We start from the raw sequence: 26,338 nt of genomic DNA, 5'->3' as shown, positions 1-26,338 counted from the left end.
ACTTCAACAACCCTAGTATCAACTACTTCTTCGGTATTAATACCCTTGACAGTTAGCTTTAGTGCTTTACCGTGCAAACCGAGTCTATCTGCGAGACTACCGGCCACCCAAGAGTTACTGCAGGCGGTATCACACAAAACTAAAGCCTTGGTATCTAAACCGGACGAATTGACCAACTGCAATTCAGTCACCTGAAGGAGCCCCTTTACATCAGTAACAGATGACATTGTTGTGGTCTTATTAGGCTGGAGTTGACTAGAAGCTGCTTTACTTTGCCCTGTGTTGCCAGAAGGTTGAATGGTATTGGAATTTGTCGACTGTTTTGTTGGGAAAACCCTATCTGCTCCATGCAATAGTGTGTTATGCGAACTATTGCACCCTTCTGCTCGGCACTTTCTTGGTTGAGGGCACTGGCGGAATGTGTGCTTGTCCCGTAAGCACGAAAAGCAAAGTTTATTATCCGCCACCAACTTAGCTCTCTGGGTTGGAGTCTTTTCCTTGAAAACTCGACACTCCCATAGCCGGTGGTTACCTTTGCATACAATGCAGCGAAAGTAAGTGTTTGTGGAAGAAGATGGCATTTGCTTCTTTGTTTCCCTTTGTTGTGAATTTGATGCAAACACTTTTGAGGCTGTTTTGGTCTTGGTTACTGAAGTGCTGTTATCTTCAGGCCTTGCCTTGGTTGCGCTTTGTTTCATAAGATCGTGGGCCTCAGCCTTTTCTTTAAGCCAGTCGTTAAAGTCAAGGAGGGTAGGCTTAACCCAGTGCTTCTTAACCGTAAAGAGTGACCATGACTCTTTCATGTTTGGTGGTAACTTCTGTACCGCTTGGTTAAGTAGGGAAGCGCTCTTCAGGTCAGCATCATATGATAGTGACTTGAAAACCCCAACGAGGCTGGATATGGCTGCAGAATAGTTAATGATGTTATCACTATTGTGCATTTTAAGAGGCGGAAAGTTGCTTAGTTTATCCAAGTGTGCACTTACGACTGCCTGTGGCTGGCCAAATTTACGTTCCAAAGTCCTTAGTGCATCCTTGTACATTAAACCACAGTAAGCAAACTCGGCGATTGCAATCTTTGCTTTACCAGTGACGAGTGTCTTAAGGTATGTCAATTTAACGTCATCAGTGAGCGTTTGCGAGTCAATCGCGCTTTTGAATTGACCATACCACTCGTGCCATTGCAATGGATCGCCATTATACTGAGCAAGTTTCCATTCTGGCAAGGGGTCATTTTTCTTGCTGGTTATTGCATCAGCTAATTCCCTAATCAATGACGCATTGTCCGGTATCGGAGGGGCAGGTGCAGACACCTGCGGACCACTCCAACTCAACGGAGTGGGCCCAACATAAGGGTATGTTGGCTGAAAAACCGGAGTGGCCAGACCAGATACAATATTACTTGTAGTTGCAATCGGGTTTTCCTGATGTGTGCCGGATGGTGATTGCATATCAATCAAAATGGGTGAATTCGAATATATTTGTTGTGGAAAATTAGTGGCTGATGGTGCAATGTGTGCCTGTACATTTGGAGCAACATTATTTACGGTGGTAGCGTCTTGGTTGACTAATGACGGTCTGTGCTGTGGAAAACGCCAATGACTCATATTTGGCACAAAATTTTGGCCGAGAGGGATATTGGGCATATTTGGGACAGGAGCAGCAACGGAACGTACAGCTTTGTGTACTGGGTTATTATTATTCTGGAATGTTTTGACGAGAGGCTGATTATCCAAGGTGGCTTGTGGGATGGGAGCAGTGAGGTTAGGTGCAAAGACTGGGTTCGGAATCGGAAGGACGTTAGGATGAGCGGGTTCGGAGTTGTGCTGTTGAATGTTTGGACTTGGTGGGGCGCTTGGGTGCAGGGGAACGTTGATTGCGGGGGCTGGATGATTTGTTGTCGGAAAAGGAGGAAGAGTGGCGTTTGGTGCTCGGGGGACAAAATTAATTTGTTGTCGGGGGCATATACGCTGGGCCAAATGATTCTCGGGCAGACTTGATGTTTCAGGTCCCCTGGATTGCGAAATTTGAAGTTGTGCGTTGGGAAAAACCTCGGTTGTAATATTCTGATTTTCTTGTGGTGCGAACGTCTGTTGTGGAATGGGCTGTTGAATGGGCGGTGAAGACGCCCCTGGTGCGTGTACAGAAGGCGGCTGACTATCCACGGTTCCTTGGTTAGTTATGCTTGGGAGCGCCGTGCCTTGCTGGCCTGTTTGATTCATTTGCGCCCTTAGGTGCGCCTGGTACAACGCCTGTGTGTTAGCAGCAGCCAAAAAATTTTCAGGTGGAGTATAATAGGGGTCGAGTTGCTGCAAGGTCTCATTGCTTAAAATGTAATTGCCTCGACAATTTTTTGGAATGGAATGCCTTGAAATTTCAGTGTTCTGATCTTCCACTGTTTTGCCGTTGTTGTGGCTAGGACATTCTGGAGGGTCAATCATAACCTTTGGTTCGCTAGTTTTCTCCTCATTGTGAAAACTTAAAGCAAGTGAGGTGTTGATCCAATCTTGGACAGCCTTTTCACTTCTCATTGAGCTCCTAGCACTTGCAGTTGTTTCAGATTGGCTACCTTTAGAAACGGCGTCCAGCAATTCAAATTCTTGCAGAGTTGCCTCTGCCAACCGTTTCCTGTTGTTTTCCTCCAGTTCATCCAATTCCATTTGCTTTTTCTGTTTAGCAAGGCGAATGGCTGCTTCATTCTGTTTTTCAATTTCTTCACGCTTCATCTTAGCAATTACGTAATCATGTTTACGCTGACTAGATGTTTTTGACGATGTCATAATTGAGGGAAGTCTAGAACGAATGGAAGCCCTTGGTTCCTGGAACTCACTCACTTTATCATCCGCAGAGTTGATGTAGTTTCGTGCTGAAGTGAGTATCTTGTCATTCTTAGTTGTCATTGCTTCCAAGTAAGACTCTAATGAAGGCACAAGTGCACTTGGATCCTCTGTTTTTCCAGCAAATGCAATCAGGTCCTCATTTTTGTCTACAACAGTCATAAATGCTTCGTTGCACTTTGTTACTAGGCGTTCAACTTTCACTCGCCTACTTTGACTATTTATACAATGAAGAATATCTTCATGTATAGCATGCAGTTCGGCCTCACGCTTTGACCTGGCAGCGTACAACTTTTTGACTTTTTGATCAAGACTATTAGACATCATGATGTTATTATTTCCAAAGACCAGCAATCCTACCGCTGCACACGGTTATATTTTATATGCACACTCCAAACAAACCTAATACACGCAAAACGAACCCAACGCAAAAGACACCAAACACAGCACACTGTAGACAGTCTGTAAAACAAACCACCCAAAGAGCAAAGAAGGTCGTCGAGCACACTGTGCCCAACAAAAACAGAAGTGGAGCGCTGAACGCTATGCGCTCAACGCGGAGGGAGGCAAAGGACACACGGGAAGTCGAGCGAGCAACGCGCGACGAAACGGAGACGTTACGAACGGAAAGTCGAGCGAGCAATGCGCGACAGAACGGAAACGGGACGTGCGGGAAAACGAACGAAACGGGACGGTGGGAAAGAACGGGCGGGAAATGAGTTCGGAAAGAACTATGTTAGCAGACCACAGCAAAAACTCAAGCAAACAACCTAGCCGTAACTCCAGAACAAACTTAAGTCACACCCTAGGAAGAAGGAGAGAAGCTACTGCAAGACAATCTAAAATAGTTCATAATGGGTCTATAACGACAAATTTAACGACAAACTAATTTACGGCAATGCAGTAGTACACTAAAAGGATGCAAAGGTCAAGAAATTTACTAGCCGTAACTCCAGAATAAACTTAAGTCACATCCTAGCAAAACCCAAACCAAAACAAACAATCAGCATACTAACGGTATTAAACAAACTACAGCAAAATTGAATGAACTATAATAGTGTATTTGTAGACTAAGACAGTTGGAAAAGTCAAGAAACAATCCAGCCGTAACTCGAGAATAAACTTAAGTCACACCCTAGAAGGTAACAAGACCAAACCAACGAGCAATCATACAGGTACACACAAACAGAGCAGCAAAATCAAAATACTACAACAGGAGGGCTAGTAAATTAGTAAAGTTGAAAAGTCAAAGAACAATCCAGCCGTAACTCGAGAATAAACTTAAGTCACACCCTAGAAAGCTATAAGACCTAAACAACAAACCAGCATACTAGCATACTCAACATACTACAGCAAAAACAACAACATACTTCATCACATATGACATACTACACTGAAATCTGGAAAAGAAGCGGAAGAAAACGAAAAGCGAAGTTTTGGGAGAGCGACGTTATTGAGAAAAAAAATCGTAACACGGAAAACTAAAACGAAAGGACGAAAAGGACGCGGGCAAAACGGCTCATAAACGATCGACGAGAAAAATTATGGGAATTCGATATTTTTTTTTTGTAGGCCGGAGGTTGTGAAAATTTTCACAACTTTATTGTGTTTACGAACCTTCTTGCTGGAAAATTGTTTTTTTTTGACAAAATTGTCAAAATTTTATGCTTTTGTTCAATTTTTTCTATTTTTGGTCAACATTTCTGCAATTTTTTGAATACGGAACGGTAATCCAGTAAATTGGACGGTTTTAAACTCAAGAATACGGTTTATCAATATTCGGTATTGATTTTCTAAAAGTTTTTAGAATGCCTCAAAATTGACCAAAAATTTTCAAAATTGAACAATTTAGCATTATTTTCTAACAATTTTCTTTATATCAGAGGTTATTTTTTGATATACGAACTGACTTGATCCCTTTTTACAAATTTTCGACAGTTCGACCAAAAATTTTCAAAATCGATGTTTTTTTTGTCTCAAAATTGTTTGTGGGGGGGGGGGGTTAATGGTGACCGATTATCTGTATTAATGGGCTGATACCGTTAACTTATTTTTGTTAAGGCACTATATCAAAAATTTCCGTTAGGGGTTGGAGTTTGCCGTCTAAATCAAATATAAATATATCGCACTCAAATTAATCAAAGAAATTTGTGTGGTTCTGTCTTACAGTTTTTTTGTCGGTTTCTTCTGTGGAATCCATTCTGAACTTTCCTGTGATGACCAATGTGAGGGACTTTCAATTTTCCTGTGATGACCAATGTACCCTCAGATAATGCTGACAACTTTCTGTTTGTTAGGCTCCCTTCTTTATCTGAGCAAACCCTGTCAAGTACATTTTTGACCCCCGTAGCAGTGAAGTTTCGATATCTGAGCAAACCCTGTCAAGTCCATTTTTGACCCCGTAGCAGTGAAATTTCGATATCTGAGCAAACCCTGTCAGTCCATTGATTAAGCGGGTACTCATGACGATAAGGTTATTTCGATAATTGAGGCTCCACTTCAGTTAAGTTTTTTATTTAATCAGTTTATCACATTTAGTGTTCGCAAGCCGGTCGCGGCATCAATATTAACTCAGTCTAAAACTGTAGTTCGATGATTTAATTCAACTTTTTTCGACATATAGCAACGTATAGTTTCAACGATCAAAAAACGTGTCAGTATCAGTAATGTACAAAGTAACGATCAAGACAACAAGTGAAAACTTAGACGGCAAGGTTTTTTCGATGCTCTTTTACTGGTTTTTTGTCTGATGTCATTGACGTCAAAATCAGTTCGTATTCAATCGGCAATTGTCTAGAAAACCTAAAAATATTAAGCCGAAAACCAGCTTAATCGATACATATCATGGTTATATTTACTTAAAATTAGGTTAAATGAACTTTTTCGGAACTTTCTAGGTATATTAGAGCGTATTTTATTAATTTAGAACGATTTCTATATGCGTTTAAAATACTGGAATCTGATTGGTTAATATTATTCGTTCATTTACTGCGTAACAAGTACACGGTTCTGCATCCTACTATAAAGTAGAGCTAAACTCATCGGGCGAGCTAATGCTGTTTCATTTTTATACGTCTAAACCTGGTTTGGTGTATAAATACAGAACTTCGTTGTCGTCATATTGTTGAGATGCCTTCTTTGATGCGTCATAGTGTAAGAATTGGGTTTTGCAAAAATTCTAGCCTCAAAGAAAATTAAACCTTTGTGAGCGTTCCTGAAAATTCTTGATGATTGGTCATTTGATATTTGTGAGCGTGTGTTTAACCAACTTGTGCATTTAATTTTCATATCTTTTAACATATCTTTAATGTAGAGCATACCAGAATTGCTAATATTTAAATGTAGACCTTTTTTTAAGCAATACGTCGACCTTTTTTAAGCAATGCTAAAATTTAAATGTTGACCTTTTTTAATCGTAAGCTATAGTAAGCTGAGAAATAAAGATTGAGAAACAACGTTGACGAGTGTTTCCACATTTTTTGAACATTCAGTAAGGTTGTAGTAAAAGTTAGATGAGATTTACCGGGGACATTGAACTTGGCCAGAAAAAAGGTCAACAGCAAACATTAGCCGTAAAAATAAGCAAATATTTTCTCCGAAGACTCAGAACAAGGTTTTGTTATTTTGTTGCTAAAAGAGACAACAGGATTCAAACAGATTCCTACAAAAGTTCTTACAGTTTTCAATGATAGAGCTTTCAAAGAAAGGCAGAATAAAAAAGACAAAACAAGAGGCCAACGAATTCCTACAAAATTTTGTGCAACATTGCTTTCGATGACAGCTGTCATGAAATGACTTCCCTTCCTCCAAGATTCAAAGATTGAAGAGTTAAAATTCAGGCATTTTCAAATCGCCCTTTTATTGGTTTTGTTGTCAATTTATCAGTTTGTGATCCAAATTGGTTGCAGCGGTCATACAATTTGAGCGACTGCGTATATCTTTTTTTTAAAAATAAAAGTTGACCATAACAATGAAAAAGTTTTTATTTCTATGGACCGAGGTTTGAGTCAATTACTGTAAACCTATGTTTTTTTTGCGAAATATTTTCTTAACCGTTTTTTGCGCTTTTATTGCAAGGAAATTTGTGAGAAGCGAGTTCCTCCACTTGATTCCCAAATTTTTGCAAGCATTCCTGAAAATTCTTGATGATTCGTCATTTGATATTTGTGAGCGTGTATTTAACCAACATGTGCTTATCTTTTAATATATACTTGATGTAGCGCATACCAGAACTGCTAATACTTAAATGTTGACCTTTTTAAAGAAATGCGTAGACCTTTTTTTAAGCATTGCTAATATTAAAATGTAGACATTTTTTAATCGTCAGGATTAGTAAGCTGAGAAATAGAGATTGAAGTTTAAAACGGCTGCGCAAATTTACCTTAAATGCACAGAATTTTAGTAAATGCAGCCTGCTCAGCGAGTGTTTCCACAATTTTTGAACATTCAGTAAGGTTGTAGTAAAAGTTAGATGAGATTTACCGGGGACATCGAACTTGGCCAGAAAAAAGGTCAACAGCAAACATTAGCCGTAAAAATAAGCAAATATTTCCCCGAAGACTCAGAACAAGTTTTTTGTTATTTTGTTGCAAAAAGAGACAACAGGATTCAAACAGATTCCTACAAAATTTTGTGCAAGAAAGTTTTCAATGATAGTGCTCTCAAAGAAAGGCAGAATAAAAACAAAACAAGAGGCGAACGAATTCCTACAAAATTTTGTGCAACATAGCATTCAATGACAGCTGTCATAGAACGACCTCCCTTCCTCAAAGATTCAAAGACTGAAGAGTTAAATTGCAAGCATTGTCAAATCGCCATCTTAAGCGTTTTGTTGTCAATTTATTATAAGTGTTACAAATTGGCTGAAGCGCTCCAACAATTTGAGCCAATGCTCATATTTTTTTAAAGTTGACCATAACGAGGAAAAGATCATATTTTCTCTAGAACGAAGATTGAGGCAATTACGGTAAAACTATGGTTTTTATTGTGAAAAATTTTCTTAACCGTTTTTTGCTCTTTTATTTCAAGAAAATTTGTCTCTGAAATGAGTTTCTCCACTTGATTTTTCAACTTTTTGCGCGATCTCATTTTCAGTCATTCCGAAGAAAATTAGTTACCAACTTAAAGGCGATTTTTAGCGTCGAAGTTGCAAAACCGCATAGCTTAGTGGTGAAGATGTCGGAATCTGATTTTGAGGTTGAGGGAACGAACTCCTGGGTTTGTTTTTTTTGTTTGAAGGTTTCCAGCTGAGGCCTGGTGAGGACTGAAAACGTTATCAACTTTTTGAAACCTTTTTTTTATTTGCTAACTGGTCTGTAGAATTTGACTTGGACTCAACAAAGTTTAATTGAATTAGTGTACAATTATAGAGCTTCGTAATTGGCATACTGTTGAATTGACTTCTTCGATATGTCTTAGTATAAGAATTAGATTGTTTTCGCAGAATTTGTACTTCAGCATTAATTCAACCCCCGTGAACAATCTTGATATTTATCGATGATTGGTCTTTTGATTTCTATGACCGTTTAGGTACAAAAATAGGTAAAATGAGAAGATTTTGCACCGTTGGCAATAACTTTTAACTGAAGGATGAAAATTAAGAAGCGTAAATTGATTATGCTTCTCAATTTTCCTTCAGTTTAAAATCATTGCCAACAGTGCATTTTATTCTAATTTTACTCATGTTTATGGCTTGCGAGGAAAATTGTGATAATTCTCACAGCTTCTATGAGTTTTTTCATTGAAAAATACACTCTGAACAATCGTTAATTTTTAAGCCATTTCTGGAGCCTCCAGCATTTAAAAAAAATGTTACGCTCTGCAACAGCTCCGAGCATCTATGTTATCTTTGTTTAATCCTCCACCACAAAGTCATTTTTCATTAGTGTAGAGCATAATCGAAATGCTAATGTTTAAAAGTGGGCTTTTTAATTAATGCGTTTAAATGTAAATGCAAAGATTTATAAATTTTTTGTAAGAAGTAAACTGAGAAAAATGTAAGGAGGAGCTTAAAAGCTCTGCGCAAAATTACATCAAATGCACAGCATTGTAGTAAACGCAGCCTACTCAGCAAAATTTTCCCACATTTTCTGCATATTCGGTGGGGTTTTAGTAAATATTAGCTTAATCTTACCGGGACATCGAAGTTGGGCAGAAAAAACGATAACAGCAGATATTATACCCGTAAAAAAAGCAAATGTTTTCTCCAATGACTCAGAACCTGAAATTAGAGCTATTTCAAAAAACTTTTGTACTCATATTTGTGTAATTAAGTTGCTGAAAAACCAGGCTGACAGGATTCCTATGAAAAAACCGTTTTTCAAGAACTACCCGTATCTTAAAAGATTGCGAAGGCTTATCTAAAGTTTGTTATGCAATATAGCGTTCAATGACATAGCTCCCTCGTAGAATGACTTCTATTCTTCATGATTATAAGATCGAAAGGTTAAAGTGCAAAATTTTCAGAATCGTCCTCGTACTCTTCTTTTTGTTAACGTTTTATCACTTTTTGTTAATTTTATAAAAGTTGCCCATTGTGATGTAAAATCTTTAATTGCTGCAATATGAAGTCTGAGGCAATTATCATAGCCTGTGGTTTTTTGAAAAATTTTTGCTTGCGCGTTTTTGCGCTTTTGTTTCAAGAACATTGTCTCTCTGAGTTGAGTTTCTTTGCCTGAGTTAAAATTTTTGCCCGATCTTTGTTTCATTCTTTTCGAAGAAAATTTGTAGCCTACATAAAAGCGATTTTTACCACCCATCGACATTGGAAAACTGCATAGCCTAGTGTTGAAGATGTCACTCTTAAATTTAGTTGAGGGAACGAACCGCCGGGTTTGCCTTTGATGTTTGAAGGTTTCCAGCTGAAGCCTGGTGAGGACTGAAAATGCTGACGAGTTTTTTGAAACATTTGTTCTTAGTTTGCCGACTTGTCGTAAGATTTCGACTTAACCTCAAAAAATTTTTTATGGTTTAGTGTACAAATATTAAGCTTCGTAGTTGACATATTGTTGAAAAGACTTCTTTGATACCTCTTAGTATAAGAATTAGATCGGTTTTGCAATTAGAAGGTTTTGAGAGTTTTTTGTAAATGATAGCTGAATCTTACCGGGACATCTAGGTTGGCCAGAAAAAACAATAACAGCAATTATACCCGTAAAAATAAGCAAATGTTTTCTCCAATGACTCAGAACAAGAAATTAGGGCTATTTCGACAAACGTTTCTACTCATATTTGGGCAATAAAGTTGCTAAAAAACCAAGATGACAGGATTCATGTGAAAAAACCGTTTTTAAAGAACTACCCGTATCTTAAGAGATTGCGAAGGCTTTTCTCAAGTATGTTGTGCAATATAGCGTTCAATGACATGGCTGCCTCGTAGAACGACTTCTATTCTTACTGTTAATTTGATTGAAGAGGTAAAGTGCAAACTTTTTGAAATCGTTCTCGTACTCTTCTTTTTATGATTTTCCCTAGATCGCAGCGCTCAGACAATGAGGAAAGGGATGTCAAATAACTTTTTATAAAAGTTGCCCATTATGTCAAATCTTTAATTGCAGCAAAACGAAGTCTGGGGCAATTATTATGAACTTTTTTTTTTGAAAAACATTTGCTTGAGCATTTTTGCGATTTTTTTCCAGAACATTGTCTCTCTGAGGTGAGTTTCTTCGCTTGAGCTTCAAGTTTTTTTCTTTTTTTTTAGATGAAGCGGTTTAAAGGCGATTATTAGCAACGAAGTTGCAAAACTGCATAGCATAGTGGTGAAGATGTCTCACTGTTATTTTGAAGTTGAGAGAAACAAACCCCGGATTTGTGTTTGTTGTTTAAAGGGTCCTCCTAAGGCCTGGTGAGGACTGAACACTGTCAATTTTTTAAAGCATTTTTTTTTTCAAAAACAATTCTATTCATCAATTATTCAATTATTCAAACCAATAATGAAAGGTTACGAATTTTAAGGCATACTAGTTTTTGCTGAGTCAATTTTGGGTTATCAAAAACTCTTGAGAATTGATGCAAAAGCATTGCCAATGAAAAGCACTCAGACAACTGAATCTATTGTTTGAACAACGCTTGCATTTTTTTATTCGAAATGCTGATGCTTAAAACTATCAATTTTTCGACACATTTTTTTTAAATTACGGCCTTAGATAGTGAAAAGAGAATAATGTAAAGCGTCTTCAGATTATTGTATCATTTTTGTTTGATCTTTAGATCTTAAAAAGGGCAAAATAGCAGAAAACAGATTTTGGCATCAACCAATTGTTGAAATATTTTGAAAGAAAAACGGAAGTCTATAGAAACTTCTAAATTGCTTTAACCCAAAAAAATTTCATGCGTTGTGTCTAAGCTCAATAGATGATGCCTTTACTCTTACAAAAGTAAGTTAAAAGTTTTTTCAAAATAATCTGCAAAATTTTCGGAGCCGATTTATAGGCATTGCCAATTTATTCGAGTGAAGCAATATAACTAGTCTACTTTCTGATCGCAGTTTCCGTATAAGTGTCCAAGAGCTTTTCATCCTCTTTGAAAGCCGTCATTCCAAACAAATGATGAAAAATTGAGAAAAACAATTGAGGTTTTCAAAAATCTGACAATTTTTTGGTAGACGTTCCCGTTAAAAACTAAGCTGAAAGCAGCTTTAAAACAACACTTTGTTTTTTTTTGGAATGTGAACAGTGTAATTTTATATTAACGCAGGTTAATTTATATAAAAGCTTTTTAAACTTAGCATTTCTTTCCCTATTAACATTTTTTGTAGGCTGCAGTGTTATATCTGAACAGTAAGTTTCAACTATAAGCTGTCAGCCAAAGTTTTTTTTCATAATAATAAGGCCACAAAAATTTAGACCTGTTTTACAATTAAACATTTAAAACGGTCTCGGAAGGGTAAAAAAACCAGATGGAGCTTTTGGCTGAAAGAGGTTTTTTAAATGACAAAAATGTTATAGGAAGCACAAACCGAACGTTAGTAACTATATATTTTTTGAGAAACAGATGAACGTTTTCTGTTTTCGTTCCGTTGAGTTAACAAACACATTATTGCGCAAAAAATTACTGGTCAAGTTGAGGCTAGATATTTTTGTATATTAGCTTGGTTTCGAGAATTGTTTCAGGAGTGGTCCTTTCACATTTTGTCTCAAAGAAATAATGTGTTTAAGCTTGTACGGTTAACTAGTTTTTGGAGAAGTGACATTATTTTACGTCAAAAATATGTTTATAGAATTGATTATTTGCAAAATGCATTAAAAAAACTGGTTTTAAGTAATGGTTCAAATTCAATTTATCTACTCAAAAGATTTAGCCGCCATCTCATTTTTTAATCAGTGAGTTTAGCACCTATTGCATCAACCAGCAAAACCAAAATCTGATCACTCCAATTGGTTAGTAGCAAATCGTCCGATGTTAATTGGTTACTGTTACCCGTAATATTCAGCTTTTCAATTTTTCATTTTCCTCAATTTGAATATTTCCCACAATTGTTTGCTATAACGTATTGATAAATTACGAGTCAAGAATATTCGTCTCTCTCAAATGAGTTTCTTCACTCGAGTTCAAAGTTTTTGCATGATCGCATTTTCATCCATTCCAAAGAAATTGCTGCCAACATTAAGGCTATTTCTTGCGTCGAAGTTGCAAAACAGCATAACTTAGTGGTGATGATGTCGGAAACTTATATTGAAGTTGAGGGTACGAAACCCTGGATTTGTTTTTGTTGTTTGAAGGTTTCCAGCTGAGGCCTAGTGAGGACTGAAAACGTTATCAACTTTGTTGAATGTTTTTTAATTTGCCAGCTTGAGTGTAGATTTTGACTTGAACTTAACCATTGTTCATTGAATTAGTGTACAAATATAGCTTCGTAGTTGGCATATTGTTAGAAGGACTTCTTCGATATGACTTAGTATAAGAATTAGATTGTTTTCGCAAAAATTTTACTTGAGTTATAATTCAATCCTTGTGATGAACAGTCTTGATATTTTTCGATGATTGGTCTTCTGATATTTATGAACGTGTAAGTATAAACATAGGTAAAATGAAGATAATATGCACCGTTGGAAACAATTTTTAACTGAAAGATGAAAATTAAAAAGCATAAGTTGATTATGCTTCTTTATTTTCATTCAGTTAAAAATTATTGCCTTTGTTCATGGCTTGCGTGGAAACTTGTGATAGTAGTCAAAGCCTTGTGAATTTTTTACGCTGTGGAAACAACGCTTTGAACAACCGTTAAATTTTAAGCCCTTTCCAGAGCTTTTAACTTTTTAGAAACATTAGTTGAGCCCTGCACCACCTCCAACCACCTATTTTATCTTTGTTACTTACTCCACAACAAAATCTTATATCCTCAAAGTAGAGCATATCCCAATTGCTAATATTTAAATTTAGGCTTTTTAGGCAATACGTTTAAATGCACAGCAATACAAATCTTTTGTACAAATTAAACTGAGTAATAGATAATGAGGAGTTTAAAAGTGCTGCGCAAATTTTTATCAAATGCTCAGCATTGTAGTAAAGGCAGCCTACTCAGCGAGTTTTTTTTCACAATTTCTGCGCATTCAGTGAGATTTTAGTAAGTAATAGCTGAAACTTACCGGGAAACTTGACCAGAAAAACCATTAACAGCAAAAATTCTAGTAATAAAAATACGCTATCTAAGGCCGTAATTTCAAAAAAAAAATGTGTCGAAAAATTGATAGTTTTAAGCATCAGCATTTCGAATAAAAAAATGCAAGCGTTGTTCAAACAATAGATTCAGTTGTCTGAGTGCTTTTCATTGGCAATGCTTTTGCATCAATTCTCAAGAGTTTTTGATAACCCAAAATTGACTCAGCAAAAACTAGTATGCCTTAAAATTCGTAACCTTTCATTATTGGTTTGAATAATTGAATAATTGATGAATAGAATTGTTTCTCAAAAAATATATAGTGCACCACCTCCAACCACTATATATTTTTGCACCACCTCCAACCACCTATTTTATCTTTGTTACTTACTCCACAACAAAAACTTATATCCTCAAAGTAGAGCATATCCCAATTGCTAATATTTAAATTTAGACTTTTTAAGCAATACGTTTAAATGCACAGCAATACAAATCTTTTGTAGAAATTAAACTGAGTAAAAGATAATGAGGAGTTTAAAAGTGCTGCGCAAATTTTTATCAAATGCTCAGCATTGTAGTAAAGGCAGCCTACTCAGCGAGTTTTTTTTCACAATTTCTGCGCATTCAGTGAGATTTTAGTAAGTAATAGCTGAAACTTACCGGGAAACTTGACCAGAAAAACCATTAACAGCAAAAATTCTAGTAATAAAAATACGCAAATGTTTTCTCCATTGACTCAGAACAAGAAATTAGAACTGTTTCGACAAATTTTTCAACTCATATTTTTGTAATTAAGTTGCTGAAAAATAAGGATTACAGGATTCCTATGAAAAAACCGTTTTTCAAGAACTACCCGTTTCTTAAAAGATTGCGAAGGCTTTTCTAAAGTATGTTGGGCAATATAGCGTTCATTGACATAGCTCCCTCGTAGAATGACTTCTATTCCTCATGACTATAAAATTGAAGAGTTAAAAGCAAACCTTTTGAAGTCAATCCCGTACTCTTCTTTTTTAATTTTTCATTACTAGAGTGCAGCGCTCCGACAATTTGAGGGATGGCAAACAAATTTTATAAAGGTAGCCCATTGTGATGTGCAATTATCATAACCTGTGGTTTTTTGAAAAATTTTTGCTTGCGCGTTTTTGCGCTTTTGTTTCAAGAACATTGTCTCTCTGAGTTGAGTTTCTTTGCTTGAGTTAAAATTTTTGCCCGATCTTTGTTTCATTCTTTTCGAAGAAAACTTGTAGCCTACATAAAAGCGATTTTTACCACCCATCGACATTGCAAAACTGCATAGCCTAGTGTTGAAGATGTCACTCTTAAATTTAGTTAAGGGAACGAACCGCCGGGTTTGCCTTTGATGTTTGAAGGTTTCCAGCTGAAGCCTGGTGAGGACTGAAAATGCTGACGAGTTTTTTGAAACATTTGTTTTTAGTTTGTCGACTTGTCGTAAGATTTCGACTTGTCCTCAAAAAACTTTTTATGGTTTAGTGTACAAATATTAAGCTTCGTAGTTGACATATTGTTGAAAAGACTTCTTTGATACCTCTTAGTATAAGAATTAGATCGGTTTTGCAAAAATTTTACCTCATTAAAAATTCAACCCTTGTGAGCAATCCTGATTATTCTCGATTACTGGTCTTTTGATATTTGTGCCCCTGTAAGTACAAAGTATGTATCTATGTTAATGGTTTGCGTGGAAATTTGTGAAATTTCTTTCGGCATCTTTTAATATGTTCGACAATTTACTATGCTTTTACACTATAATATGTTTGACACATGCCTGGTTGCAACTCATGTGCAAATGCACTTATAGAATGCTCATTGTTGAACTTAAAAATCAATCAGTGTATTACAATCAAAAATTTTGAAGTTGCAAAAACAGATTAAATTAATTTGACAATAACACCACAACTTTAACTCATTCAATCATTCAATTTTGGATTTACCGCAGCCCGCGTTCAGCTACCCGATTTTTCAGTTACTAACATCTAGCATTTATAACCAAGTACTCAGCTGTTTAGAAGCTTACTCTTCACAACAGAATCAGCCCATAAAAAAACGGCAAAAGCGAAAGGTAAACGCCATATTCATCAGACTCAATTTTTAACCTCAGATAACAACTCCATACAGTTTGTTAGAGTATACAATCTAGTAAGTTGTGATCGTAAGATGGAGCTTGATTTGATTGCTCAATATAAGAGCATTAGAAAGTCTCTCGCAGTGTGAACCAGTTGGCTCAGAGACCAAGGGAAAGAATATCTTGTCTGAGGTTTTGTTCATAATGGTTTGTGAAAATACCTATTCAGGCCTCTTTTTCTAATGAAAATGACTTATGATCCAGACTTTGGCGCGTAAAATAGAAAAAAACCTGGTTATATACACGAAAATGTGTGGGGAAAAAGCTGTGGATCAAGCCAACACACTCTAGCCTCACTCTGTATGCGGCCCGCAAAAGTGCTTTCCACAAAATTTAAAAAAAGGTCCACCATTTCACGATGAAATAATGTCCCTACGTTGAAACGTTCTTTTAGTGACTAGCAAATCTGCCAGAGATCTGCACACCTTAATTACCTCAGGCACTCGCATATCATTTCACTTTCTTGAAAAGTCAAACCGTTGCGACAAAGAAAGGATTAAGCAAAAAAAATCGGATAAAAAAGACAAACAGTACAAATAAAATTCTACTACTGTTTTCGAATTAAGCAAAAAAATAATTTTTCCCCAGTGTAACAGACTAAGTTTGTTGGATGGGTTCCAGACTAGATGTGCATAGTGTTTTGGTACCAGTCCGACGGGACTGACCAGAAACTATTGATGTCAACTCCAACAGAGGCCGAGAGAGAACAACAGGACATCGATACGCTTAGATCTCCGGATAATTACTCACATTCTGAGACCCAAAAAGTTGCGTCGGATGATCTCTCTGGGTCAATGTTGGAAGAGGACATCGTTTCTCTGGAAGCGCTAAAGAGGTATAGTATTATTTAAATTCCACTTCTCTGTTTAAAAAAAGTTGTACACTATTGGTCGTAAAAAAGTTACTAAAAAAAAGCTTAACTAATGGTCGCCGGGACGTTAAGGAATTGCGCAATGTTGCTCAGCGCAAATGAATCTAATAATTTTGGAGACGATTTTCTCAGCTTCAAACTTGTATGAAATTGAGATGTTTACCATTTGAAGTGGACCTGGAGTGCTTAACATGGTTGACCTTCTAAGCTTGAAAACACGACAAGACATCAAAAGTCGTTTTTTTTTATGTTTTGAAGTTTTGTCTAAGTTCGAACTGTCCAGTGCAACAGTTTTGCAGAAAGATTATATAAGCTTAAAGTTTTCATTGCTTTTGCTGAAACGTATCGTAGAACCATTGAGAGGATTGTTACAAATAGCTCAGCTTTCTGAAAAATTGCTTCAATTTTATAAATTTGCAATTTTATAAAATTTAAAAAACAAAGACAAATATGATAGCGCTTATGACTTCAAACGAAGAATTGTGTTACAAGGAACTTGATGTCTGATAAAAAAAATGATTGAACTGCAGAAGAGCACTTTGTTCATGAATTTGTTTGGTTGAAAACTAAGAACAAGATTCTCATCAATTTGGGTACTCATATCTCCAGGATTTTTTGGTCTTAAGATATAAAGAATTCAGTTTTGTAAGAAGTTAAAAGTGTGGTTGGTTTTGTGCATGTATGTTTTAGTTTTCAACGTAATATTCAATTTAAGTTTACAATCTTCTGTCTTGCAAAAAACGACACTTCATTTTAGCAAGAAGTATCATCTGCTGACTTTCAGAAAAAGTTAAGGTATTAGAGAAGAAGTAGAGGACCGAGATCAGTCCATTGAGCTACACCATTGTTCATTAATGAATTTAGAAAAAAAATAGTTTAGTTATAAGCTCGGTTTATGGTTTCCTTTTGGTCTGTTTGATCCAGCAGATACAAAATAAGCAAATTGGTCCGGGCAATGACTAAAAATTGATCTGTTTGGTCTCATCACGGTTCTGGTATAGGACTGTTTGTTCTTGCAAACATTTGCGTGGTCTGGTCTCCCAGTGGTCTTGTCAAGGTCTGGTCGAGAGTCTGGGGTCTAGAGGGTGGTCTGGCTTAGGGCTTGTTCGGGCTGAAAATTAGTGACCAAATACTTTTTGATCTCTGGCATTTTTTCGGTGTGGTCGATAAGGACACAAATGTCTGCGTTAGAAGTGAGCTCCACTGATACATGTCTTGGGTCGAGTGTTTCCTTATTTGTAATATCAGTCTTGGTTTTTTCATAAATCTATATATTAATTCTTCTAACTCGAATGCTATGTCACCATGTTTAAGCTCCTAATCTTCACATGTTTTAGCGTCCCTTAAACATGCAGCCTAGCGTTTTGCATGCATTTTGAGCGCTGCGAGGTGGATTCGAACCGGAGTCTGTTGAGTTCGATCAGGGTATAAAAACGTTCGCAAACCACTAGGCTAAATCTCTTGCTGTTAAGCATCTATTAATTCAACGTCGACAGAGAACCACTGAACACCATGCGCCACATCGTTTTGCATGCATGCTTGCTATTGCCAGAATAGTCTTTGACCGAAAGGCTACCTATGCCGTAAAGGTCAATGACTGATTAGCCGTGGATGCAAAAATAGGTAATTGACCGAAAAGCTGCCAATGTCCGAAAAGCTGCCTGTGCCAAAAAGGTCAGCGACCGAAAAACTGCGGATGCAAAACTAGGTCAATGACTTAAAAGCTACCTATGCCATAAAGGTCAATGAATGATTAGCCGTGGATGCATAAATAGGTCATTGCCGAAAACCAACCAATGTCCGAAAACCTGCCTGTGCCAAAAAGGTCAACGACCGAAAAACTGCAAATGCAAAAATAGGTCAATGACTGAAAACCTGACTGAAAAAATTATTCCATCGCCGACAAATTTGTCACAAGAAAACAGTCCTTGAATGACATGTGCGTTGCATTACAGATATTGTCAGAATAAAGATTCTTTAATTAAAAGTCCGAAGAGGATTCGAAAATGAACAATTGTGCTTTTAAATGATTAAAAAATGATACAGAAATTTGAATCACGTAGATAGAAATACAACAAGGTCAAGATTTTGTGTAGAGTTTTAAAAATCTCAACAAAGATTGTTGCGATTTCTTTTCTCTTTCTTCTGTCTTTTTCTGTATCTTTTCTTTTTCGTTTTCCATTCTTTCTTTTTTGTATTCCTTTTTAATTTTTTCTCTCTTGTTTCTTCTCTTTTTATTCAATTTTTTTGTTGTTTTCGTCTGTCTGTCTATTCTCTTCTTTCTTTTCTTTTTCGATTATCTCTGGCTTTTCATTCTCTTTTCTGTGTTTCCTGTCTGTCTGTGTCTTTCTTTTTCTTTTGTTTTTTTCTCTTCTGTCTTTTCTTGCTCTCTTTTCTGTCTTTCGTTTCTGTCTCTTTTCTCCCTTCTGTTTCTTTCTTTTCTCTTTCTATTCGCTTTTTTTTCTGTTTTCTTCTCTCTGTCTGCTGTCTTCCTTCTTTTGTATATTTCTTTTCTTTCTTTTCTCTTGTTTTTCTCTCTTTTCTGTATTTCCTGTCTGTCTTTTCTGTCTTTTCATTTGTCTGTCTTTGTCTCAGTCTTGTTTCTCGTTCTCTTGTCTGTTTTTTCCGTTTCTCTTTTTCTCATTCTTTTTTCTCTTTGTTCCTCTTCAGCTTCTCTTTAGTTGCTCGCATCTTTTTTCCTTTCGGTTTTTCTTTTTTGCTTTTCTCATTCTTTTCTGTCGTGCTTTCTTGTGTTGCTTCTTTCTGTCTTCGCATGCTTTTCTCTTTCGTTTTTCTTTTTCTTTCTGTGCTTCTTTCGCTTTTTCTTTTCTCCCCATCTCTTTGGCTTTTCTTTCTTTATTTTCTGTATTCCTTTTCTGTCTTTTCTCTCGTTTGTCCTTTTTTCTATCTTTCTTTTCTCTTTCTCTCCCTTTCTTTTCTGTTTTTTTTTATCTGTTTTTCTTTTTCTGATTCTTTTTTATCTTTGTTCCTCTTCCGCATCTCTTTAGTTTTTCTTAACTTTTTCCTTTGTATTTCTTCTGTTGCTTTTCTCCTTTTTTGTCGTTCCTTTCTCTGTTTCTTTTCTGTCTTTCTTTTCTCTCTTGCTTTTCTCTTTTTTTTCTGTCTTTTTCTCGCTTCTGTTTTCTTTTTTCTTTCCATTCAATTTCTGTTTGCGTCCGTCTGTCTATTCTCTTCTTTCTTTCCTTTCTTTCGATTATCTCTTGCTTTTCTATATTGCTTTTCTTTCTCTTTTCTGCTTTTCCCGACTATTTTTGTGTTTATTTTGCTTTTCGTTTGTTTTCTCTTCCGTCTTTCTTTTTTCTCCCATTCTTTTCTGTCTTTCGTTTCTGTCTCTTTTTTCCCTTTTGTTTCTTTCTTTTCTCTTTCTATTCGCTTATTTTAGTGTTTTCTGCCTGTCTGTTCTCTTTTCTTCCTTTTATCTCTTGGTTTTCTCTGTTGCTTTTCTCTCTTTTCTGTGTTTCCTCTCTGCCTTTCTTGTCTTTCGTTTGTCTTTCTTCATTCTCTTTCCTCTTTTCTTCTGTCCTTATGTTCTGAATTTGTTTTCTTTCGTTCCTTTCTTCTCTCTCGCTTTTCTCTCTTTTCTCTTTTGCTTTTCTCTTTTTGTTTTCTGTCTTTCGTCTCTTTTTTCTGTTCTTCTTTTCTGCTTTTTTTCTCTACCGTTATTCTTTTTCTCTTTATTTTCTCTATCTTTTCTGTCTTTTCATTTGTCTGTCTTTTCTTTCGTTTCGGATTTTTCTCTCTCTTTTTCTCTGTCTTTTTTCTTTTTTTTCTTTTGTCTCTTTCTTTTCTGTCTTTCTTCTCTCTTTTAATTTTCTCTCCTTTTTTCTGCTTTTCTCTTTCTGTTCTCTTTCGCTTTTCTTTTTTTGTATTTTTCCGAATATTTTTTCTGTTTCCGTTTTTTTTCTGTATCTTTTTTCTATCTTTCGCTCTTTTCTCTCGCCCTTTCTCTTTAGTTTATATTTATTTTCTGTATTTCTTTTCTGTCTTCTGTTTTCGTCTTTTTCTCTTTATATTTTTTTTCTTTTCTGTTCTTTTTTTCTGTCGTTCTTTTTGTCATTGTTTTTTATCATTCGTTCTTGTTTAGCTACTCTTTAGTTTCTCGTTTGTTTTTTCCCTTCTTTTCTTCGTTGCCTTTTTCTCTGTTGTCTTTCTTTTCTCCCTTCTTTTTCTTTCTTTTCTTCTATTCTTTTTTGCCAGTTTTGTTCTGTCTGTCTTTTCTCTCCTATTTTTTTCTCTCTTTCGTCTGTCTCTGTCTGGCTTTTCTGTCTTGCTTCTCTCTCTCTATTCAAATTTTTCCTGTCTGTCTTTTCGTTTTTGTTTTGTCTTTTCCTCTTCCGTCTTTCTTTTCTCGCTTTCTTTTTTCTTCTTTTTCTGCCTTTGATTCCTTTCGCCGGTTTTTGTTCTTCTCTCTCGTTTCTCGCTTCAGTTTCTCGCTCTTTCTCATCTGTCTCCTTTCTCTTTCGGTTCTCTCTTTCTTTTCTATTTTTCGGTTCTGTCTTTTTTTTGCTCTCTTTTTTTTCTGTCCTTCTTTTCTGCCTTTCCTTTTTTTGTTTCTTTCTTTTCTCTCTTGCTTTTGTCTCTTTCTTTTCCGTTTTTTGTCTCTGTTCTCTTTTTTCTCTTTTTCTGCCTTTCTCATTTTTTTGCCCTCTTTTGTTCTTCTCGCTCGTTTCTCGCTTCAGTTTTTTGTTCTTTCCCATTTTTCTCGCTCTTCTCTGGCTTCTGTTTTTCTTGTCTGTCTTTCATTGCTGTCGTTCTTTTGCTTTCTTCTTGTCCTTTTCAGCGTTGTCTTTCTTTCATTTCCTGCTTTTCTTTTTTTCTGTCTTTTGTCTCTTTTTTTCTCTTCTTTCTCTCCTTCTGTCTTTCTTTTATCTGTTTCTTCTGTTTTTTAGCTTTCTTTTCTGGTTTCTTGCTTTTCTCTTCTTTATCTTTCCTTTCTGTCTCTTTTCTCTGTATTGTTTTTTCTCTTTTTTGCCTTTTTCTCTCCATTTCTCTCTCCTTTTTCTCTCTTTTTTCCTCTCCTCTCTCTTGCTCCTTTCTCTTTTTTTCTGTCTCTCTCTTCTCTTTTGCTTCTTTCTTTTCGCTTTCTAGTCGTTTTTTTTACTGTTTTCGTCGCTCTGTCTATTCTCTTCTTTCTTTCCTTTCTTACTATTATCTCTGGCTTTTCTCTATTGCTTTTCTTTCTCTTTTCTGCTTTTCCCGTCTGTCTTCTTTTCTTCAGTTTATCTCTTGCTTTTCTCTCTTTTCTGTGTTTCCTCTTTGCCTTTCCTGTCTTTCGTTTGTCTTTCTTTATTCTCTTTCCTTTTTTTTCTGTCCTTCTGTTCTGCATTTAATTTCTTTCGTTTCTTTCTTCTCTCGTGCTTTTCTCTTTTTTTTCTCCCTTGCTTTTCTCTTTTTCTTTTCTGTCTTTCGTCTCTTTTTTCTGTTCTTTTCTGCTTTTTTTCTCTACCGTTTTTCTTTTTTTATGTTCTCCCTTTTTTCTCTCTCTCTTTTCTGTCTTTTCATTTGTCTGTCTTTTCTTTCTTTCGTTTCTGATTTTTCTCTCTCTTTTATGTCTTTTTTCTTGTTTTTATATTGTCTCTTTCTTTTCTGTTTTTTTTTCTGTCTTTCTTCTCTTTTTCAATTTTCTCTCCGGCTTTTTTCTGCTTTTTTCTCTTTCTGTTCTCCTTCGCGTTTCTTTTTTGTATTTTTCTGAATATTTTTTCTCTCTTTTCGTTTTTCTTTTTTCTGTATCTCTTTTCTCTCTTTCGCTCTTTTCTCTCCTCTGTCTCTTTAGTTTATATTTCTTTTCTGTATTTCTTTTCCGTCTTCTGTTTTTGTCTTTTTCTCTTTATATTTCTTTCTTTGTTTTCTTTTCTGTTCTTTTTTTCTGTCTTTCTTTTCTCATTATTTTTTCTCATTCATTCTTGTTTAGCTACTCTCTAGTGTTCACCTAACTTAATGGCAAATTCTGCATCTTGTCATGCACTTGAAACAGTAGAGCAACAGAAGTGCAAGCGCAGTCATGCACATTAAAGCAATTGTTGAGAACAGTTTATTTTTTGTTCCTTTTTTCATTAAACTGCCCGGGCGTCCGTCAAATACTCAAGAAGAAGTGAATGTCTTATTGCTGACAATGGAAGTTTATTTCTAAGGGTCTGTCAGTTGGCATTAACAAATCAGCCCAGTCAGTTTCTGTAAGCCCTCTCCGAGGAACTGAAATCATAGCACTTGCTAGACCTCACTGACTAATTTTGTTGACGGAAACTCACCCAATAAGAGGGATTTATTCAACGTTGAAATGAAAAATCAAATATTAATTTAATTACGTCTCACTAGCTGAGAGATTGGAAACCAACTACAAATCTAGAATATCGGGCTGGGCATGAGGATTATACGGAAATATATTTGCTGGCATTGAAAACTGAGTGTGTGGGTTGCAACTTCAAGATGTGTCCAAAATGACTTTTGATTTGTTCATGATTTGAGTTGATGAAAATTTTGCGATTAACGGAGTTCCTTTAAATAGATGTCTAAGGAGTTTGAAAAATTAACAAATTATGATTGACAGGTACAAGTTGATAGTGGCAGCGAACAGAGATGAGTTTCTGGACAGAGAGGCAGAGCCATTGCACTTCTGGAATGACACAGATAGCGACATAGTTGCAGGCACAGACACTATCAGAGGAGGCACATGGTTAGGTTCGTTTTATTACAGTATGCAATCTATCCAGTATCATTTTAAAAAAGTACACGCAAAAACATCAATTATGAACAAGCATCATGCATGACTTGAGAAATTACCGAAGTTTGTAATCACTCAAATTGATATTTTCAGAGAGATTTCTACTCACACTGTTTACAAAGATAAATATAATCAAACTTAAAATTTCTTCCCAACACCCAAATTTAAAAAATTTGCCTGATAATAAAGCCAGGACGCAGATGATAAAATATTTTTGAATTGCTATAGAACAGCGAAGACTATAAAATCAAAAAAATTACTATTCTGTTCGGTGAAGTTCGGTGAAGCAATGAAACTTTACTTTAGTCTATCGAGCTTTGGCCGGGTTTCGAAAGATCACAAATTCTTTGATTTGTTGTGTAGGTTTGTCGAGGAAGCACAAATGTCTCTCAATAATTCTGAACAAATATGCTGAGAAGAAACCAGGTGAGAGACGAAGGAATTCTCGGGGCAAACTTTGCGTGACCTCCTTGACAAACCAACCAGACTTTATAGAAAAGCTGAGAAGTGAGTGTGCTGAAAAGACTTATGCCCCATTTTACCTTCTCAAGTTCGATTTCGATGAGGATCTGAAGTGCGACTACTACACATGTGATGCAGATGGTGAACTGAAACACGAAGAGATTATGGGAACTGGATTCACCGGTCATTCGAACTCATCGCTGGAGCGACCGTGGGTTAAAACTGTCAAAGGAGAGTTTCAGTAGGGGTCCATATGTTGTTAGTTGACCGCGAGGAACTTATTTCTGCGGTGTTCGTGGAAATTAAACGTTTAATCTGTCTGAACTTGGTTTTTTGCAGACCCGTTTGAGTCGACGTCTCAGCTATGGATCCGTTCTTCCTACAGTTCTAATGTTTTTGGGAAGGGGGTTAAGTAGTCGCAACAAGTGTGAAAATGGAAAAGTAGTATATACGAACCGTGATTTCGTTCGCAAGTCTAGTGTGCTAATGGTTACATTAATTGGTCTGAATCTCCTGAACCTGGGCAGCTCTTATAAACCATACTCTTGTTCATTCTTATTCCTCAAGAGTTCATATCTCTAGCCAAGGTTGAACAATTGAGCTTCTTGTCAAGCCAAGTCAAGCTTCTATATTAATGCAAAATTTACAATAGATCGTTCTCGAACCTTCTAAAAAAATTTTGTATTTCTTGGCAAACGTGACAAAGTCCCAACAAAATTGAAGACCATGCTAAAAATAAGATATCAGTGGGAAGGACAGAAAAGGTTTTTTCAAATGCTCAGGTGTTCAAACGTTCAAACAGGAAGTCTTGAATTCCTTGCAAAGGACAAGGAATGAGTGCCAAGTTGAGGCTATTCAACACTTGAAAGTTCAACTTCTAAAAGTGCTGCAAGGCGAGAAGAGGCAAGGTCTACAATTGCTTACTCTGATAAATAAGAGATGACAACCTCACTAACACCCATAACCACCTCCCTACCCCTCCAACAAACGTACGCAAACTACCCTTGTCCAGAAGACCAAATAAATACATGAGATTTGGAAATCATTGTTATGTTAACTTCAAAAGTACGAAATCTTGTTTGCAGTGTTAGATTTCGTCGCTATTATTACTGTTGAAGTAGAAAAATTTCTTGGGTATCTTTGGTTTTAGAACATGAAAAAACGTCCGAATGTTTAGCCGTAAGAAAAAACCGTAAGAACTCATCGGCATGTTCGGTTTGAAACATGAAAATGTCTACTTTTTCCTTAATTTTTCATTTTCAGTCAAATTTAAACATTTAACAAACATGCTGAATTCTCAAGTTCTCTTGTGGTTTGAAATTGACCTTACCGATGATATTCTACGTTTAAAAACAGAACATAAGTACGAAACTGAAGAAAAGTAAGGGCTTTCGTCATTTTTCTGTAGCTCCAAGGGAACTATTGCTACGGCTACGTTTAATGTCAAAAATTTCTTAAGTAAACCCATATATTAACACACAAATGCATACATGCAAATTTTCGAAAAATTTATAACTTTCTTAGAGGTAGACCTTGCCCATACAGGTACGATGATCCAGCGATGGAGCAGGACATACAAGGGATACTTCCTCAAGAGACATCCGAGGACCTCCAACTGTTTTCCTCTATCTTTGCCAAATCAAAATGCGAGAAGTACAACTATGGCACTCGTGTACACACCATTCTCATTGTCGACCACAATAATGAGGTTCACATTATTGAGCACAACAGCGTCACAAAAGACGAGAAATATTTCCAGTTTAATTGCGAATAGGAATGAAGTTGAGACCGTAAATAGATGACAACCAAGTTAGAGAGAAACCCTGTAAATAGTGAATTTTAATGACAAATTGAAAATTATTGTTTGAAGCGGAAAGCTAAAAAAATTGGTGAACTGTATCATACACCGGTTACGCAAAAGCATATCAATTTAGATATGTAGTTAATCAAGCATAACCAAGCGAGCAGATTTTAACCAAACTTCAACGACCAAATTTGGATGCAGATTATTGGTTTCTAAAATGATCGTTTTAACACAGTTTGTTTTTCTTTGTAAATGTAAAGTATATGAATTTCCAGTTTGTAAATATTTCGTATATCAACTTTCAATGATCATAATCATATTACTGGTAGAAATTACGTGCACATGCGAATTAAATTTGTGAGTGACACTTTCTCGTTTGACACAGATTAATAAGCAAAAATCTCCCGTACATAGGAACGTGGATTAAAAAGCTCTGTTTCAGTCGATAGATTTATCTGGTCACACGCCGAATCATTCAAAACGAAACTACCTTGATGAAAGGCGACAAACATTGATGGTAGGGGTCTAACCAGGCGCAATTAGTTTTGAAGTGCTCACCAAAATCTTTTACTTGCAAGCCTGGTGTGTCACCTATGCCACTAATTGGTCGGAAGCGCTCGAACTTGATCAACTCTGATCACTTCTCTTGCTAAATTAAGCTTGTCATTTTATCTGCTTCAAAATTAGGCAAACGGTTGTTGAAGATATATAAATGTATAAATTCGCACTTAAAAGTATTAATGATCTATTATACTTTTGATCTTTTGATGTTCGGTTGCAAGACCAATAATGGAACAAAATTGAGTGCAATCATGAGCGTGAATATAGATTTGAATGCTTCAAAATCTTAATTTTTCTGCTGAAAGAATACTGAAGTATCAGAAA

General features: G+C 36.1%; 2 protein-coding genes across 3 annotated transcripts; one reads left to right on the top strand and one right to left on the bottom strand.

Annotated features, from left to right (window-relative positions):
• Positions 1-16,199: 16,199 nt before the first annotated feature.
• LOC142349086 (transport and Golgi organization 2 homolog) lies at positions 16,200-25,818 on the top strand. Of its 2 annotated transcripts, none has more exons than XM_075400509.1 (5): positions 16,200-16,409; positions 23,014-23,144; positions 23,551-23,881; positions 24,433-24,552; positions 25,195-25,818. In XM_075400509.1, the coding sequence occupies exons 1-5, from the start codon at positions 16,201-16,203 to the stop codon at positions 25,421-25,423; spliced, it is 1,020 nt and encodes a 339-aa protein (XP_075256624.1). In that variant the 5' UTR covers position 16,200; the 3' UTR covers positions 25,424-25,818. The 2 variants fall into 2 exon arrangements, with proteins under 2 accessions (XP_075256624.1, XP_075256617.1); XM_075400502.1 differs by having other exon boundaries at positions 24,433-24,557.
• On the bottom strand, positions 19,460-22,419 carry LOC142344201 (uncharacterized). Its single transcript, XM_075395745.1, has 3 exons — positions 22,401-22,419; positions 21,303-21,550; positions 19,460-19,555 (listed from the first exon to the last, which is right to left on the bottom strand). The coding sequence occupies exons 1-3, from the start codon at positions 22,417-22,419 to the stop codon at positions 19,460-19,462; spliced, it is 363 nt and encodes a 120-aa protein (XP_075251860.1).
• Positions 25,819-26,338: the final 520 nt, after the last annotated feature.

Source organism: Convolutriloba macropyga, chromosome 1, assembly GCF_964194025.1.
Source record: "Convolutriloba macropyga chromosome 1, txConMacr16.3, whole genome shotgun sequence".
In the NCBI taxonomy this organism is placed as follows: Eukaryota; Metazoa; Xenacoelomorpha; order Acoela; family Convolutidae; genus Convolutriloba; species Convolutriloba macropyga.
The sequence above is the reverse complement of the archived record's forward strand: the minus strand, read 5'-3'. Positions and strand labels throughout refer to the sequence as shown.

What these genes read in the sequence shown, in the direction of transcription:
- LOC142349086 (XM_075400502.1), top strand. Translation starts at nt 16,201, where the DNA reads ATGTGCATAGTGTTTTGGTACCAGTCCGACGGGACTGACCAGAAACTA. An exon ending in TCTCTGGAAGCGCTAAAGAG is followed by an intron (nt 16,410 to 23,013) that starts GTATAGTATTAT and finishes TATGATTGACAG; the next exon opens with GTACAAGTTGATAGTGGCAG. An exon ending in CAGAGGAGGCACATGGTTAG is followed by an intron (nt 23,145 to 23,550) that starts GTTCGTTTTATT and finishes TTTGTTGTGTAG; the next exon opens with GTTTGTCGAGGAAGCACAAA.
- LOC142344201 (XM_075395745.1), bottom strand. An exon ending in AGAAGGAGAGAAAGAAGAGA is followed by an intron (nt 19,556 to 21,302) that starts AAAAAAGAGACA and finishes AGAAAAAAAAGA; the next exon opens with GAAAAGCAAGAGAGAAAAGA.